This window comes from Nelumbo lutea, chromosome 4 (assembly GCF_056320005.1).
Source record: "Nelumbo lutea isolate HS-2025 chromosome 4, American lotus-T2T, whole genome shotgun sequence".
NCBI lineage: Eukaryota > Viridiplantae > Streptophyta > Magnoliopsida > Proteales > Nelumbonaceae > Nelumbo > Nelumbo lutea.
Genome location: NC_142687.1, coordinates 21,269,586 through 21,286,935, shown reverse-complemented (window position 1 = coordinate 21,286,935; position 17,350 = coordinate 21,269,586). Strand labels below are relative to the sequence as shown.

Below are 17,350 nucleotides of genomic sequence, written 5' to 3'. Positions count from 1 at the left end.
GAAGACGAAGATGAGATCGAAGGGCTGGTGTATTTATAGAGCGCACTCTTGCCAAACGCAGCCTTTCCCATCAACTTATGATTTTTTATCGAAATTCACATTGTCTTCCCCACAGAGCACGCCCAACACACGCCCCACAGCATATCTCAGCCGTACATTAAGAACATCTCTATCCTATTCATAACAAATACGGAAGATGCCCTAATGCACGCTAAAATATGCATTGTGCGTGGACAAAGATGTGCATTATCTCAACCGTATATCGGAAACATTTCTATTCACAAGTAACAACAAAAATTGTACCAAAACAAGCTTACCAAAAAAAATTGTACCAACACAAACAGATCCGGCCACTTGTGGGATGTGTTGGTTGGGAGCCAATCCGAACTAAGATGGTCAGATTATCGGACAATTTTGATTTTGAAATTTATTGCTTTTTAGGGCATCTCTTCCTGAAATAACAAGGTGCCTGACAACCCATAATTTTCTATGGTCCTCCCGTTATTTAATGTCAAAATCGCCCTTTCAAATAGAAGAGGAGTAATCTCAACGGCTCGTTCTATCATATCGTAATACAACCTGATCCACCGAAACTGACACGAAATCTGTCCTTTTACTGGGGAGCAATAAAAATCATTACGAAAAAATGCTCCTCGAACGGAAAGTTGTACTGAGTAGGGCGGAACGGGATCTGTTCCTCGCACATGGCACATGGGCGTCTCACAGGCACGTAGATATTTCCCGTGAATAATATCTTATCCGGTCTCTAACTAGACGTGCACTCTCTAAAACAACGTCAAAAAAATCTATTCAGCCGGAAAGACATGATACGAGCTCAATCAATTAGTTTTTTCTTCTATTTTCCATTATTTTGTATTTTTTGTAAATTTTAATATTATATCTTTTTATTTTCATCTCCATAAATAGTAAATATATTTATTTTTTATATTAAATTATTTATTATTACTTTATAGAAAATATATGATCTTAATGTATCAGATCCATTATAATTTATTTCTAGGATGTATATGCAATTCATAATTTTTAATTACTAAAACAATTGTTGTTTTCAATTTTATAAATTATCAAAAAAATAAAAAATTCATTTTGTGACATAAATGGTTGATGGATCAATGAATTCAATACATCACTCATAGTCAAAGATCCAGCTTATGGCACTTTCCTACCATGAAAATTATAAAATCCATGTATATACTAATACAAGGAATAAACATCACAAATCTAAAATCAAAACAATATATCCTTTCATTTCAAGCACCAAAATATGGAGATCTATTGAATATTGAAGGATCAAATGAAAAAAAAGAAAAAAAAAATGTTCTTGTTCTTGGTTCAACTTAGTTTTCTTCGGGCCCATTTGGCGCGTTTTTTCGCTCGGTCTTTCGGTTGTTAATAAGTTGGGAAGACCAATTTTCGATCTATTTCCGTTTGGCACGTGGAAGATCTAGTCGCCAAAAGACGGAACGCCGAAAAGATGCGAAAAGCCCATTTTGGGCTGATTTTCAAGAAGCAAAATGAAGCTTCTCGCGTCTTTCACATTTTATTCTCGTGCAAAAAGGTGCATGGAAAGACACACATTTTCCAAACGTGCTTCGAGCTGCTCAGATCTTCATACAAAAGCTCAATGCGTGTTTTGATTGTCAGAGCTACCAGAAGATCTTCCCAAAAAGACACGCCAAACGGGCCCTTCATTTTTAATGCATGATCTTAAATGAACATAAATTCTCTCACAAGTGAGAAAATGTGCTGGAAAATGAAACCAACAAAAATAATTCTTATCTATATTCCTTCTCTATGTTCAAAACTCAAATAGATAAATAATTAATTAGATAACATAAATATTAAATTTAATTTAATTTACATTAATAACTTTTAAGAAGTTATAAAGCCAATTAGCCATCAGCTAGCATATTAAAAATTTAAGATTAAGTTGCCTTATTCTTTTGGCAACATACAAAGGCAAAAATAATAAAATATAAAACAATTGATTTAATAATGAAAGTAATGATCTATGTTATTGTATGATATATATACACCTTCTGTTTTGTTGGTCGTAATATATTTATTTGTATAGACGATTAAAATATATGTTTCTTGTATTTATATTCTTTATTAATTATCATTTTAACTTTAAATTTAATGTTATTAATGCATTTGTAAAATTTATAAAAGTTTTCATGATGTTTCAATGCATATTCGAATCTTTCTATCATATCCATATGTATCCAAAGTTCATCCCAATAAACATCTAGTTTCTACGTTTTGTGATACTAGTGACAGTATTCCAATTTCCAAATGTTGGTGTGTAGGGCGTACCGGGGACTGGGGGGTGTATATGATCTAGATAGAGATTCAGAATGTAGAGAACACTAATGTGGGCCCCACAATTATGGTCCCATTGTGTTCGTAGGGTAGAAGATGTTCTAGTCTGCCTAGGGTTAGCTATTGGTCATTTAGTTGTTTCAGTTGTTATTTCAGTCATTTTTTTTTTTTTTTTGCTCTATTTGTTATGTAAAGACTAAGGGCAGATCTATCCTTTCCATGTAATGAGCATAACCTATAAATATTAATTAAAGTGACGGTGGCAGAACATTAAGCTTCTGATCCTCCTTTCAACCCTTGTGTTCTACTGCTTCTCCTCCCTCTTCCTCTTCTTTCCTCTTATTTTTCTTCTTATCTTCGATCCTGAAATCCATTAGGGTTCAAGACTGATAACAGTCCTGAACTTCTACTTGGTATCAGAGCTAGGGCCTCTCATGTGAGTCTAGTCCAGCCGACCACATGAGAACCATCTAAGGTTGGAAGCTGAGAAAGCAGAGTTCGTTGACTGGTTCTTGGAGATCTCCAGAGGATTAGCAGCTATTTGAAGAAGTGCCACAGTTGTAGCGAGTTGGTGATCAGGAAGAATTAGAGAATGCTAGGGTTCGGGTAACCTTGGTAGGCAGCGAACTGCATCCTATTGTAAGTCTTTTATTTTATGAGAGAAGTAACATCAGAAAATATAGGTTGGACCTATCCAGCAAGGGTGGCCGAACCACTCTAGGGTTTTATCTCTCTATTCTCTAGGGTTTTGTCTTATCCCTGCGGCAAACCCTAGTATTAGGTCGAACCTTGTGATCTTATCCCTGTGGCAAACCCTAATAGTTCTCCTCAACATTGATCAGTTTTAGGTTTCATATTAACCCTAATACAAACCTTATCCGTACGGTACTATCTGGAGTGTACGACTCTTAGGACTGATTAAAACCTCAAATTGGCTTCAGCATATCAGATTGCTCTTCAAACTGTTTTTTAGTTTTCTTTTGGGGTTTCGAACACTTCTAAAGGGGTGAAAACAGTTCAGACTATTGCTGTTGTGTGTGGTTATTGATTTCAGATCAGTCTTATACATGTTTCATGCACATCTATCGTGAGTACAGATTGGTTCTATACTGATTTTGTGAGTGTTGTTGGGAGTCCTAGTGCTGGTTTTGACTGTAGTAATCATAATTTTGAGACTTCTGGTTCTTGACCGAAATGGAGTTTAAGAATCATGCAGAATGCAGTTTTGGGAATAGCAGTTATGGTGGTGGTTCAGAGACAGTTTTCAGATTACAACCGTAAACTTTAATGGATCAAACTATTTGGAATGGGCCCAATCAGCCATGATGGCTATTGGGGGAAGAGACAAAGTAGGGTATCTCTTGGGAGATGTGGCAGAACCTTCCAAGGGAGACCCTATGTATACCAAGTGGGTCCAAGAAAACTACTTGGTTATGACATGGTTCTGTAATTCTATGCAACCCCATATCAGCCGAAATTACTTATGGGCAAAAACAGCCAAGGAGATATGGAATGTGATGAAAGAGACTTACTCCCAACCCCTTAATGTTGCAGAGCATATGAGTTGAAATGTGAGGTGAATGCGCTTAAACAAGGAGAGGTGTCGGTCTACTTCTCTACCTTAAAGTCCCTGTGGCATGAGATTGACCACTTAGAGACTCTTGAGTGGGAGAGTCCCAAAGATGCTCAGATACATAGAAAGCACATTGAGACAAACAGAGTGTTTGAGTTCTTGTCAGGACTGAATTCAGAATATGATATTGTGAGGCAGCAGATTTTGACCAGAGATAGTGTGACCCTCTCTCAGGCATACTCCTTAGTGCATAGTGAAGAGACCAGGAGGAAAGTCATGATGCAACCTCAGCCGCTTACACCTGCCTTGGTAGTTGTCAAACCCAAAACAGAGGGTGATTCAAAGAGGGACAGAAAGAAGGAAGATAAAAGGGATGTGGTGTGTGAGCATTGCAAGAAACCTAAACACACAAAAGAAACATGTTGGAAGCTGCATCCACATTTGGTCCCGGCAAAGTTGAGAAATAAAAGGGGTAATGCTCATGTGGCTATGACTACTGATTCAACATCATCATCTGGCACGAGACGCACACCATTAGAGACCTTAGCTGTAGTTCGGGCTGCTCTAATACAATTGGAGAAGGAAGTTGGCAGTTCAGCTCAGTCAGTTACTCGAGCATCCTCATCTGCCACATCGTCCTTTGCACACTCAGGTACTCGAGCCTCAGCCTACCATGCCTCCGCTCCAGGTACTACTGAACCGTGTTAGGTAATAGATTCAGGTGCATCCAACCATATGACTAGCTTGCCCTCTTTGTTTACTACTTATCACTTATCTTCTGGTAGGGATAAAGTATCTATAGCTGATGGCTCTTTTGTCCCTATTTCTGGTAAGGGTGACATCAAATTGTCAGATACTATATCCTTGTCCTCTGTCTTGCATGTTCCTAAACTGGATACTAATCTCCTTTCTGTTAGTAGTATTACCAAACATTTGAACTACTTAGTAACTTTCTTTCCTAACCGATGTGTTTTTCAGGACATGGAGACGAAGAAAGTGATTGGGACTGGTTGTGAGACGAATGGGATCTATCTGCTCAGGGAGAGTTCTCGTCGGGAAGAGTCAGTGGATAAAAAGTTACTTGTTTCTCAAGTTGTGAGTCTGGTTATGCTGTGGCATAACTGATTGGGTCATTTATCTTTTCGGTCCTTGAAGAGTTTGTTTCCTACTTTGTTTGAGTCTGTTGATTCATCTCAGTTGAAGTGTGAAAGTTGTGTGTTTGCTAAACATTGTAGAAACTCTTATTCATTCAGTAATAAAAGGAGTAACAGTTCTTTTGATATTGTGCATACTGATGTTTGGGGGCCATATCACATTCCTTCTATGGGTGGGTATAGGTATTTTTTGTTATTTGTTGATGACTACACCCGGTTTTCTTAGAGTTTATCTTATGCGATCACGAGATGATGTGCCTGTCCTGACCCAAAACTTCCACCAAATGATCCTAACACAGTTTGATGTCAGGATAAAAGTGTTTAGATCTGATAATGCAAAGGAATACTTTGCTAAGCCATTGGCATTGTACCTCCTTAATCATGGGGTTATCCACCAGAGCACATGCCCTCATACACCTCAGCAGAATGGGGTTGCAGAGAGAAAGAATAGGCACATCTTGGAGGTGATTATAAGTATTATGTTTACCTCCAATGTCCCTATTCGCTTCTGGGGTGATGCTATCCTTACGGTGGTATATCTTATTAATCGGATTCTTTATCGGGTTCTTGATATGAAACCTCATTTTTCCCTTCTATACCCCAATGAGGAGTTATTTACTATTCCCCTCAAGATATTTGGTTGTACCTGTTTTGTTCAGCTTCTTGGTCCCCATCACTCCAAATTTCAACCCAAGGCCTCCAAATGCATCTTTCTTGGTTATGCACAAACTCTAAAGGGTTATTGTTGTTATGATCTTGTCTCATGGAATAAGTTTGTATTTATGGATGTCACTTTCTTTGAGGAAACTCCCAACTATTCTCGGGTCTCTCCTCAGGGGGAGAGTAGTGAGCGTGGAGATTTGGGTCATTTTCTTCAGGGGGAGTGCAGTGAGGACAGGGTTAATACCTTTGGGGTTGTTCCCTTACCTATTCCAGTTGGTGATGAGGGTTATAGTAGCGAGGGTAGTCAATGGGATCGGGAGTTGAGAGTCTATCATAGGCGATGCAGGCAGGTTGATCCCCGTCATCAGCAGTCCCAGCTAGCTCCAATCTCTTCTGCGGCTCCAAGTCCAGATATTACAGTCCCAGGGCCCATAGAGACTCCTTCCATTGTTGCTACCTCACCCTCTACAGATGACCTTGACCTTCCCATTGCCCTCCGTAAAGGAAAACGGCATTGCACCACATCTACAGCCCACTGCATCTCCTAGTTTTTGTCCTATGATCGCCTATCTCCCTCCTACAGGTCCTATCTCACCTCCGTTGCTGATGTCCCTATTCCGGGAACAGTGCAAGAAGCCCTATCAGTCCCAGAGTGAAGAGGTGCAATGCAAATTGAAATGGATGCCCTGTTGAAAAATAATACCTGGGAGCTAGTTGATTTGCCCAAAGAAAAGAAACCAGTTGGATGCAGGTGGGTATTTACTGTGAAGCACAATGTGGATGGTTCCATTGAGAGGTACAAAGCTCGACTAGTTGCAAAAAGGTTCACTCAGACTTATGGTATAGATTAGTTGGAGACATTTGCCCCGGTAGCCAAGATGACCACCATTCGGGTTCTATTATCTCTTGCAGCAAGCTACACTTGGCCTTTGTACCAAATGGATGTTAAGAATGCCTTCCTGAATGGGGACTTGCAGAAAGAGGTTTACATGTAGTTGCCTCCTGGATTCTATGATACAGAGGCAGGTAAGAAGGCTTGCCGCTCAATAAGGCATTGTATGGTTTGAAACAGTCACCTAGAACTTGGTTTGACAGATTCAGACTAGCCCTTGGGAAGTTCGGTTATGTACATGCCCAATCAGATCATACACTGTTCATCAAGAGGGTGGAGTCGCCACTAACACTACTGCAGTTTATGTTGATGATATTGTGGTGACAGGAAATGACAACCATGAGATTAAGTTCCTCAAACAGCTCATTCATTAAGAGTTTGAGGTGAAAGATCTAGGTACACTACGGTATTTTTTGGGTATTGAGGTTGCTAGATCTAAACATGGGATCTTTGTCTCTCAGAGGAAATATGTGTTAGATCTCTTGGCTGAAACTGGAAAGCTAGGTGTCAAGCCTGCAGATACAACCATTGAACAAAACCACAGGATTAATGCAGAGAGTGGGAAACTACTTGAAGACAAAGTTATATTCCAACGGTTAGTGAGAAAGCTCCTATATCTATGCCTTACCCAACCAGACATCAGTTATGCTGTTAGTGTTAACTGTCAGTACATGCATTCTCCTAGAACCACACACCTTCTAGCAGTAGAAAGAATACTAGCATATTTGAAGAGATGCCCGGGTAGATACTATTCAAGAACAATGACCACATGAAGGTGGAAGTCTATACAAATGCCGATTGGGCTAGGAGTGTTGATGACAGAAAGTCTACTTCTGGATATTGTGCTCTTGTGGGAGGTAACGTGGTTTCTTGGCGGAGTAAGAAACAGAGTGTTGTCTCTCGATCCAGTGCTGAAGCTGAGTACAGGTCAATGGCTAATGGAGTGACTGAAATTCTTTAGCTGAGATCACTACTTGAGGAATTGGGTATTGAGTATGAGAAGCCCTGATGTTGTATTGTGATAATCAATCGGCTATTAACATAGCACACAACCCAGTGTAGCATGACAGGACTAAACATATTGAAGTTGATCGACACTTTGTACGAGAGAGAGTCTCATCACAAGAAGTGTATCTCCCATACATCACCTCCAATATGCAACTGGCAGATATCCTCACCAAAGTTGTATCACGGAAGAAGCTAGAGACAGATCTATCCAAGTTGGGAATGATAAACATTTATTCCCAACTTGATGGGGAGTGTAGAGAACACTAATGTGGGCCCCACAGCTACGGTCCCACTGTGTTCGTAGGGTAGAAGATGTTCTAGTCTGCCTAGGGTTAGCTATTGGTCATTTAGTTGTTTCAATTGTTATTTCAATCTTATTTTTTTTGCTCTATTTGTTATGTAAAGATTAAGGGCAGATCTGTCCTTTCCATGTAATGAGCATAACCTATAAATATTAATTAAAGTGGCAGCGGCAAAACATTAAACTTCTGCTCTTCCTTTCAACCCTTGTGTTCTACTGCTTCTCCTCCCTCTTCCTCTTCTTTCCTCTTATTTTTCTTCTTATCTTCGATCTTGAAATCCATTAGGGTTTAAGACTAATAACAGTCTTGAACTTCTACTCAGAATAACAACCAATTACATAAAAACAAGCTTATTTATATTCTTGGCTTCGAGCCTTGGGTTTAAAGAAAAGGTTCGACTATGATATCCAAAAATCAGCTGACCAATAAATTAGTAGCCAATTAGGTGTTATTTATCAAAATTCATGGGTGGGTTTTGATTGGTCAAAACTCTTTCCATACTATATCTTTTCTGCATCTTAGATTTTCCCTTAAAAGAAAACAATTCTTTGATCGATTTGATATCTTTTCCTGACGCCATTGAAGAACCAACAACTAAGGGGACACCTCCCACTCGCAGCAACATTTAACCACCAATAGCAAGACTCAAACCCACGACCACTATGGTATACATGTGGACAGATTCTTGTGCGCCTCAAAGTCTCAACTCAATTGATTCAAGGAGGTTTCTACCATGAAGACTGGATCTTGTTGCCAACAGGCAAACCGTCGAGGGATAAAAACACATTAGGTTGGTAGAACAAAACAAGTTCATGCATTAAACTCGAGTTTCCCTTAAAATTCTCCATAAAATGAAAGCGGTAAAATGAAGATTTCCTATATTTATCAGAGTTCCTCTGTGGAAATCATTTCAGTTCAGACCAAGGTTCAAAATTTCGATACGTATCGGGCCATATCGACTGATACGGTAGGACATGTGCATTAATACTTCAAACATTGGTAAAACCCTCAACTATAATTTTGATGCTTCTGGCTGTAGTTTATATGAGATGAATCTGATACCAGTAAAACCAGAATAAAATATGGCTAGCTACTGACATGGGGATCTTTGAGCATATTCTTTGGGTATATTGTTCAAGTGCTTGGTACACTACTGTGTGTGTTTTGGACTCATGAGAAGATATTTAGCAGCAAGCATTACCGCAAAGCTTAGGATACCAAGTTTTACAGCTCCTGATATCTTCATGGACTTGCTATGCTTGCTGCTTAGTGCACAATGATCGGAAGACCTGTATAATGGGTTCTTCATAAACGAGGCATATGCATCTATTTCAGCTCTTGTTAATGCTGGCTTTAGTGACCTCTTTACAATCTGGAAATGTCGGCCACAAACAACTGTAGCAGAGATGTCGTCCCTCAGAGCCACCATACCAGCTTCCCTACAGAGGCCCTCCAATTCAGCTCCAGTAAACAGCTCAGTATCTTCTGCTACTTCTCTTAGATCAACATCATCCCCAATCTTCATGTTACGTGTATGTACACACAGAATCTCATACCGGGCTTCTAAATCAGGTGGTGGTACATAAAGAACCTACAAGTTAAAAGAAGCACTAAGTGTACTGTAAAAACAATCAGGGCAAGCCATTTCATCCCCCCTCCCCCTCCCATTTTGTCTTTTGTGAAAGTACACTTACCACATGGGCCTCCAATAACAGCTGTAACAATGTGTGCATTCAACTATTCAAGTGACAACCATTTGATGAATTATGATATCTAAAAATGGAATATTGTAGAAATCTGACATGGTTTCAGATGTGGTCCACAACGAAAATGCATATTTGGATGTCTAAATACTCCAAAAAATGGCCAACATGGAAAACTCGACTCAATAATCCTACCATCTGATCGGTGGTTAGGATCATTAAACAAATATCCTGGATTTATGCCTGCAGTGCTAGTTCAGAATTCCCTTTTAGGGAACCATGGATATGGCAGAGACCAGTTTTATTGTGACAACAATTCCAAAAGTTAAAAAGAAAAAAGAGGATGAATACAGTACTTGGATACTTTTGCATCATCTTCACTGATTAGGCATGACCTTTCAGGCCTCCAAGCAGGCCTCTGAATGGCTCGATAATTTGGTAACCAAATACTTGCACTAATACGGAGAATTGTCAAACCAATTGCTGATCAACATGAGTAGCAATCTAAATTAGTGTAGACTTTAGGCTTAAATTTTGAACTTCCATTTCATTTTTATTCCTATTTCAGTTGGCACCATTCCGATGGAGATGAAAGTTCTGAATATTGTATTTCTTTCCAGAGTGAATGCAAATAAAGAGAGATGACAGCTTATACTTTGAGGTTATACTGTAAAAGATAGAATCGTACCAGATCAAAGCGACCAGGGCGCATAAGTGCAGCATCAACAGCATGAGGGCGATTAGTAGCAGCCAGAACTAGAATTCCCTGAAAAACATGGGCCAATCAAATTGAAATCAACAGTTGCGGGTTATCCCAGACTCATGGGATTAAATTGCTTACATTAGCCTGTTCTAGACCATCCATTTCAGTCAGTAAGGTCGATAGTAATCTCTCCCCCACTGTGGCATTGCCACTTGTGCTTGTGCTCCCACCTCTGCCATTTGAGAGAGGTAACCAATGTGAGACCCAATATTGAAAGAGGACAAAATGTGAAATGAGCAATCTCCAAACATGTAAAGTAGAAAATAGATGAACCTTGACACCCCCAATCAACGTATTCCAGGTGCCAGTACATAAAATATCATGTCCAGATCACAGAAAACGTGGACACCATGGGAACCATAATTAAACACACAAATTAAAGAACAGGTTCCAAATAGATACATCAAAATATTCATAGTGAGCAACAAAGTTGGAACAGTTTCATTGTTTAATTTAGGACCACTAACACAACTGCAATAGGAAAGACAACAAAAATTTGACAGTCACAAAAATATGAAGAGTCTGTGTCAGTAATACATATGAGGGAAAAAGGCAGAAGGCTGTAATAATGCTATAAAATATCCAATCAAATGGACAAATAGAAATTAGTGTTGTTTTAGAAATTTGTGCCTTTGTGATGGTATGACTTCTTTGAGCCCTTTGCAAAGGTGCATGCCTCTGATCAATGGATATGACTTGAGTCCTCAATTAGAATCCTAATAATGGACCCAAAAACCCAGTTATAAGCTTTGCAAGTCCTGAAAACCCAGTTATAAGCTTTGCATGTCAGACAACTACTCTTGCTCCTATGGAATTCTCTTTTTGCATTCATATGGAGTCGGCTACATGAATCCTATTTCGCCAATCTGTTCTATTTAAAGCCATATCCACTGCTAAACTTTTAGTGCTTAAATCATTTCTTACTACTTCTACCCATGTCCTTTTTTGTCTACCCCGAGATCTTCTAGCCCCTTCAATGTGTAACAAAGCACTTCTTGTTCAATTGGGCCGAGTTCTAGTTATTGGGCCCAGTTATTTAGCTCTTATACTTTTAAGTTGTTAAGTTAGGAAGTTGTTGGGCTTTAGGCCCATTAGCTTATGTTTTTAAGTTGTGACTGTTTAGCTACTTTAGTAGCCGCCCTACTAAGGGCATTCTTGTAATCTCTTATTCTTTTAAGTATAAATATAATGAGGGGTTGGCGGCCAGAACTAATTCAATTCTGATTGACATCCTACTCTTTCTTTCTTCTCTTTTCTCCTCTACTGTTGAAACTCTTCATCATCTTCTTTCTCTTCACAAAGAATTCATCAAAATTTCCAAACAGTGATTTCTACTTGGTATCAGAGCAAACCGAAGGTTCCTTGAGCTGTTTTCTCATGCAGCCCTAGATTGGCCGATTGCATGGTGATTTAAGAGGCTGATCAAAGATCTTAGGTAAGCCCAGTTTTTGGATTTTTTGGTGGATCTGTTTTGCCCTGTAGCTGGTCTAGGGTTTCCCATCAAAATCAAGGAAAACTAGAGAAATGGGGAGAGTCATGTTTTTGTTGGACTCTTCAGTTTTGACCTAGGAAGTGGCACCCTAATTTTTTAGGATCCCTTGGAGTTTTCTGTAGGGTGCGGTTCAAGTCCTACCTGATTTGGAGGTCTTTGGAGAGAGTGGCTGCCTCTTCTCTCTCTTCTCCCGTCCCACAGAAAAGGAATCTTTTGTGGAAGGACCATCTAGGGCACCAGAAGGGTGTCGTTGGTACCAAAAGTGATTTATTTGATATTCTTGCATATTACAGTAATCTTCTATCCCCTTTTTGAGAAGTATGGAGGGTAACGGAGTTGAAAACAAGCTCGGGAGTGAAATGAGACCAGTGGAAGGAGGTGTTAGAGACCTTTTTAGGGCTGGGACCATTACTACAGTTAAGTTGGATGGTTCAAATTACTTAGAATGGTCACAATCTGCAAAGATGGCCATTGGTGCTCGTGGGAAGTTAGGGTATACCACTGGTGAAGAAGTGAAACCCGAAACTAACAGCTCCCATTGGGTATAGAAGAACTATATGGTGATGACTTAGCTATGTAATTCCATGCTGCCCCATATAAGTAAAAACTTTTGTGGGCAAATACAGCCAAGGAAATATGGGATGGGGTTGCAGAAACCTATTCACAGAGGGAGAATGTTGCTAGGACTTTCAGTTGAAAAATCAGATTATTTCTACAAGGCAGGGAGATAGACCTATTGCTATTTACTTTTCAGCCCTTAAAACCCTGTGGCAGGAGATTGATCATTTGGAGACAGTTGTTTGGGAAGCCACTAAGGATGCAACTGCCTAACAGAAGCTTCTAGAGAAGTATAGGGTGTTCGAATTTCTTGTTGGCCTTAGTCCTGAATATGATATTGCAAGACAGCATATTCTTTCCAAGGACAATGTTACTCTCTCCTAGGCATATGCCTTTGTGTCAGGGGAAGAGATCAGGAGAAATGTGACGATGAAAATTTTTGGGTTTGATCAATCAACCATGGTTAGCACTGTGAGACCTAAACAAGGTGGAGACCGGGGTGGCAGTGAAATCAAGAAGACAAAACGGATTTGATCTATGACTACTATAAGAAGCCTAAACACACAAGAAATACTTGTTGGAAGCTTCATCCCCATCTTGTGCCAAATAGACTCAAAAATAAGAAGGGAAATGCTCACATGGCAGTCACTGGTGATATTTTGGCCCCTCATACTACAGTTACTCTGGAGTCTGCTGTAGCTGTTGCAGTAAGGGCCGAACTTGAGAGGTATGGGCAGTTTCTGAACTAGCGGGATACAACCAGTTCTAGTTCAACAACAGGTGGACAGCCAGATACAGGTGGTTCTGATGGAGCACACTCTACTTTCTTTGCTCACACAGGTAGTTCACATGCCACTGCAAATTATGTTTCTACTTCAAGGAGGGACCTCCTTGGATTATAGATTCTGGAGCTTCAGAGCACATGATCCATAGTTCCACTATTTTTTCTTCTTACCAACTCTGTTCTGGCAGAGACAAGGTCTCCACAGCTGATAGATCTCATGTTTCCATTGTTGGGAAGGGGTCTGTCAAGATTAGTGATTCCACTTCCCTTCCCTCTATCCTTCATGTTCCCAGATTGAGTACTAATTTGTTATCTATTAGTAGTTTGATTAAGAACCTAAACTGTTCAGTAATTTTTTCTCTTGGTCATTGTATCTTGCAAGATCTAGATTCAAAGAGGACGATTGGGAGTGGTCGTGAAGTGAATGGAATCTACCTCCTGGATGTGCTTCCTCCTCATCAGAGTCATCATGTCAGTAGGGATAGTGAGTCAAAATATGATTTAGCATAATCGTTTAGGTCATTTGCCTTTTTCTTCTTTGAGTCTTTTGTTTCCAAAGCTATTTGAGTCTGTTAGTTTGTCAAGTCTGCAGTGTGAAGGTTGTCAACTTGGAAAGCATTGTAGACATTCCTTTAAAGCTAGTAATAAAAGATGTTCATCTCCTTTTGATGTCATTCATTCTGATGTGTGGGGACCTTATCATGTTCCTCCTATGGGTGGTTATCGATATTTTCTCTTATTTGTGGATGATTTCTCTCGATATTCTTGGATTTACTTGATGAGATCCTGAGATGAGCACTTGTTCCTACAGTCCACAACAGAATGGTGTTGCAGAAAGGAAGAACAGACACATTGTTGAGATTGCAAGAGGCATGATGATCACATCTACAGTTCCAGTTCGGTTTTGGGGTGATGCAGTTCTCACAGCAGTATTTTTGATTAACGGGGTGCCCTCCCGTATACTTGGATTCAGCACCTCATTCAGCCTCATTTTTCCTGAGGGGGAGATGTTCCATATTCCTCTCAGAGTGTTAGGGTGTGTTTGCTTTGCACATATTCTTAGTCCTCACCGTTCGAAGCTTGATCTGAAGGCAAAAAAGTGTCTTCCTTGGATATGCAGAAAATCAGAAAGGGTACTGCTATTATGATCCTGTCTCTAGGAGTTGGTATGTTACTATGGATGTCACTTTTTTTGAGTCCACATACTTCTTCTCGAAGAATCCTTCTCAGGGGGAGTGTTTTGGGAAAGTGAGTGAGCAGTCTATCCCTCTTCCAATTCCTGTTCCTGTGTCCACTCCTGTGCCTGATTCTCCTACGTCACCTACCTTACCACCTCCCTTGCGTCCTGCTTCTCAGCGTTACTCACGACAGAGACTTCACAGGGAGATTGATTCCACTGCAACAGAATTCACACCGCTTCCTGTCGGTTCCTTGGAGACTCCAGATTCAGCTGATACGGATTCAGGTATTCCTCTTGATCCCTCTACTGTTTCAGTTCCCATTAATTCTACTAACCCCATTACAGATAACCTGGACCTTCCTATTGCTCTTAGAAAATGGAAGAGAAAGTGTACTTCTCATTGTATTTCACAATACCTATCCTACAGTGGACTTTCTCCTTCCTACCGAGCTTTTCTTTCCTCTCTTGACTCCGTGTCTATACCCAAGGGTGTCAATGAGGCTCTCTCCAAACTTGAGTGGAAGACAGCTATGTAGGAAGAGATGGAAGCTTTAATTAAGAATTAGACATGGGAGATTATGGACCTACCAGAGGGCAAGGAGATTGTTGGATGCAGATGGGTTTACATAGTCAAATATAAGGCAGATGGAAGTATAGAAAGGTATAAGGCCAAACTTGTTGCAAAAGGGTACACACAGACCTATGGCATTGATTACTTAGAGACCATTGCACCAGTTGCAAAGATGACCTCTGTTCGGATACTTCTTTCTCTTGCTGCCACATACTCTTGGCCCCTGTTTCAACTTGATGTGAAGAACGCTTTCCTAAATGGAGATCTGCAAGAAGAAGTGTATATGGATCTTCCTGCTAGTTTCTATAGTGATGCTGAAAAGGGAAAGGTATGCAGACTTAAGAAGTCACTTTATGGCTTAAAGCAGTCTCCCAGAGCATGGTTTGGCAGATTCAGGAAAGCCGTGGTTGCTTTTGGCTACATTTAGACTCAATCTGACCATACCTTGTTTGTGAAGCGGAGAAGATCCTTGGTGTCAGTCCTAATTGTTTATGTGGATGGTATTGTTGTCACAAAGAATAATCTAAGTGAGATTGATTGTCTAAAGAAGAATCTACGCAGAGAATTTGAAATTAAGAATCTTGGAGAACTCAGATATTTCTTGGGCACTGAAGTTGCAAGATCAAAACATGGAATTTTTATCTCTCAGAGAAAGTATGTCTTGGATCTTCTACAAGAAGCAGGGAAGCTTGGAACAAAGGCAATCAGTACTCCTATTGATCAGAATCACAAAATTAATGCATCAGAAGGTGAGTCAGTAAAGGACATTGGGAGATATCAGAGACTTGTGGGGCAGCTGCTATACCTGTGTATGACAAGACCAGATATTTCCTATGCAATACGTGTGGTAAGTCGATATATGCATGCTCCACGAGTCCATCATTGGGAGGCTGTTGACAGGATTCTTATCTGAAGGGACACCCGGACAGAGGCATATTGTTTGCTAATCATGGACAGTTGAAACTAAAGGCTTATACAGATGTAGATTGGGCAGGATGCCTTGATGACAGGAGATCTACTTCAAGAGTATGCACCCTCATTGGGGGTAACCTTGTCTCGTGGAAGAGTAAGAAACAAACAGTGGTGGCAAGATCAAGTGTTGAAGCTAAATACAGGACCATGGCACATGGAGTTTCAGAACTTCTCTGGATCCGTTCCTTATTAGAAGAGATTGGTGTACAGGCAGAAGAACCTATAATGATGTACTGTGATAACCATGCATCAATCAACATTGCCCATAACCCAGTTCAGCATGACCGGACAAAGAACATTGAAGTGGATAGACATTTCATCAGAGAAATGGTGACTTTCAGGGAAGTTTGTCTCCCATATATTGCTTCTGATCTGCAGCTCGCTGATGTTCTCACAAAAGGTGTTGCAAAGAACAAGCTAAAGCATGATCTATGCAAGTTGGGAATGTGTGATTTACTCCCAACTTGAAGGGGAGTGTTGAGTTGGGCCGATTTCTAGTTATTGGGCCTAGTTATTTAGCTCTTATATTTTTAAGTTGTTAAGTTAGGAAGTTGTTGGGCTTTAGGCCCATTAGCTTATGCTTTTAAATTGTGACTATTCAGCTACTTTAGTAGCCACCCTACTAAGGGCATTCTTGTAATCTCTTATTCTTTTAAGTATAAATATAATGAGGGGCATAACTAATTCAATTCTGGTTGACATCCTACTCTTTCTTTCTTCTCTTTTCTTCTCTACTGTTGAAACTCTTCATCTTCTTCTTCTTTCTCTTCACAAAGAATTCATCTAGATTTCCAAACAGTGATTTCTACTCTTCTAACTAAAGCTGTAAAGTGGGTCAGGCTGCCCATAGGCTGGTATAGCCCAGCACGACTCGGGTCGTGCCAAGCCTGGCCCAGTCACTAGCAAGTAGGCTGTGACAGGCCTGGCCCAAACTCTCTTGCCATGTCGGGCTTGGGTTTTGAGGCTTGTGAGCATGGCACGCAGCCCAAGCATGGCATGGCTCAAATGGTGGCTTAACACAACCCACATATATTAAAATATTATTTGTATATATTTAATAATATGCATATATACATATATATCTATATAAATTTTTATTTTCAATTTTATTATACTATTTTATTCCACAAGCTTTCTACTGGGAATCTTTCCTTGGAAAGGTTAACACTTGTGATGTGTTGCAGAAAAGAGGGCCTTTTTGTTGCCTCTCTCCTCATATATGCTTGTTGTGTAGGAAAAGTGGAGAAACCCTACCCCACTTATTTCATGTTCCTTTGTCTCTCTTATCTAAGAGTTTTTCTATGATCTTTTTGGTGGTGGATCCCTCAGACATTTTCATGCCTAACTTCCTAAGGTGATCAAAGAAAAAAGGAAGATTGATGTGGAGAGTCA

The 17,350-nt window shown here is 40.0% G+C and overlaps 1 protein-coding gene across 6 annotated transcripts in view; it reads right to left on the bottom strand.

Moving 5' to 3' along the window:
* CDC48B (cell division cycle 48B) overlaps nt 1-17,350 on the bottom strand; it is a 70,946-nt gene that overhangs the window by 34,663 nt on the left and 18,933 nt on the right. For 5 of the 6 annotated variants that reach the window (XM_088984315.1, XM_088984316.1, XM_088984318.1 and 2 more), the window contains exons 10-11: nt 10,480-10,573; nt 10,327-10,404 (exon numbers count right to left, since the gene is read on the bottom strand). In XM_088984315.1, coding sequence (XP_088840441.1) covers nt 10,327-10,404; nt 10,480-10,573 — 172 coding nt within the window. Of the gene's footprint in view, nt 1-8,787; nt 9,527-10,326; nt 10,405-10,479; nt 10,574-17,350 lie in introns of those variants that run through there. The other variant, XM_088984314.1, reaches the window with a different exon arrangement.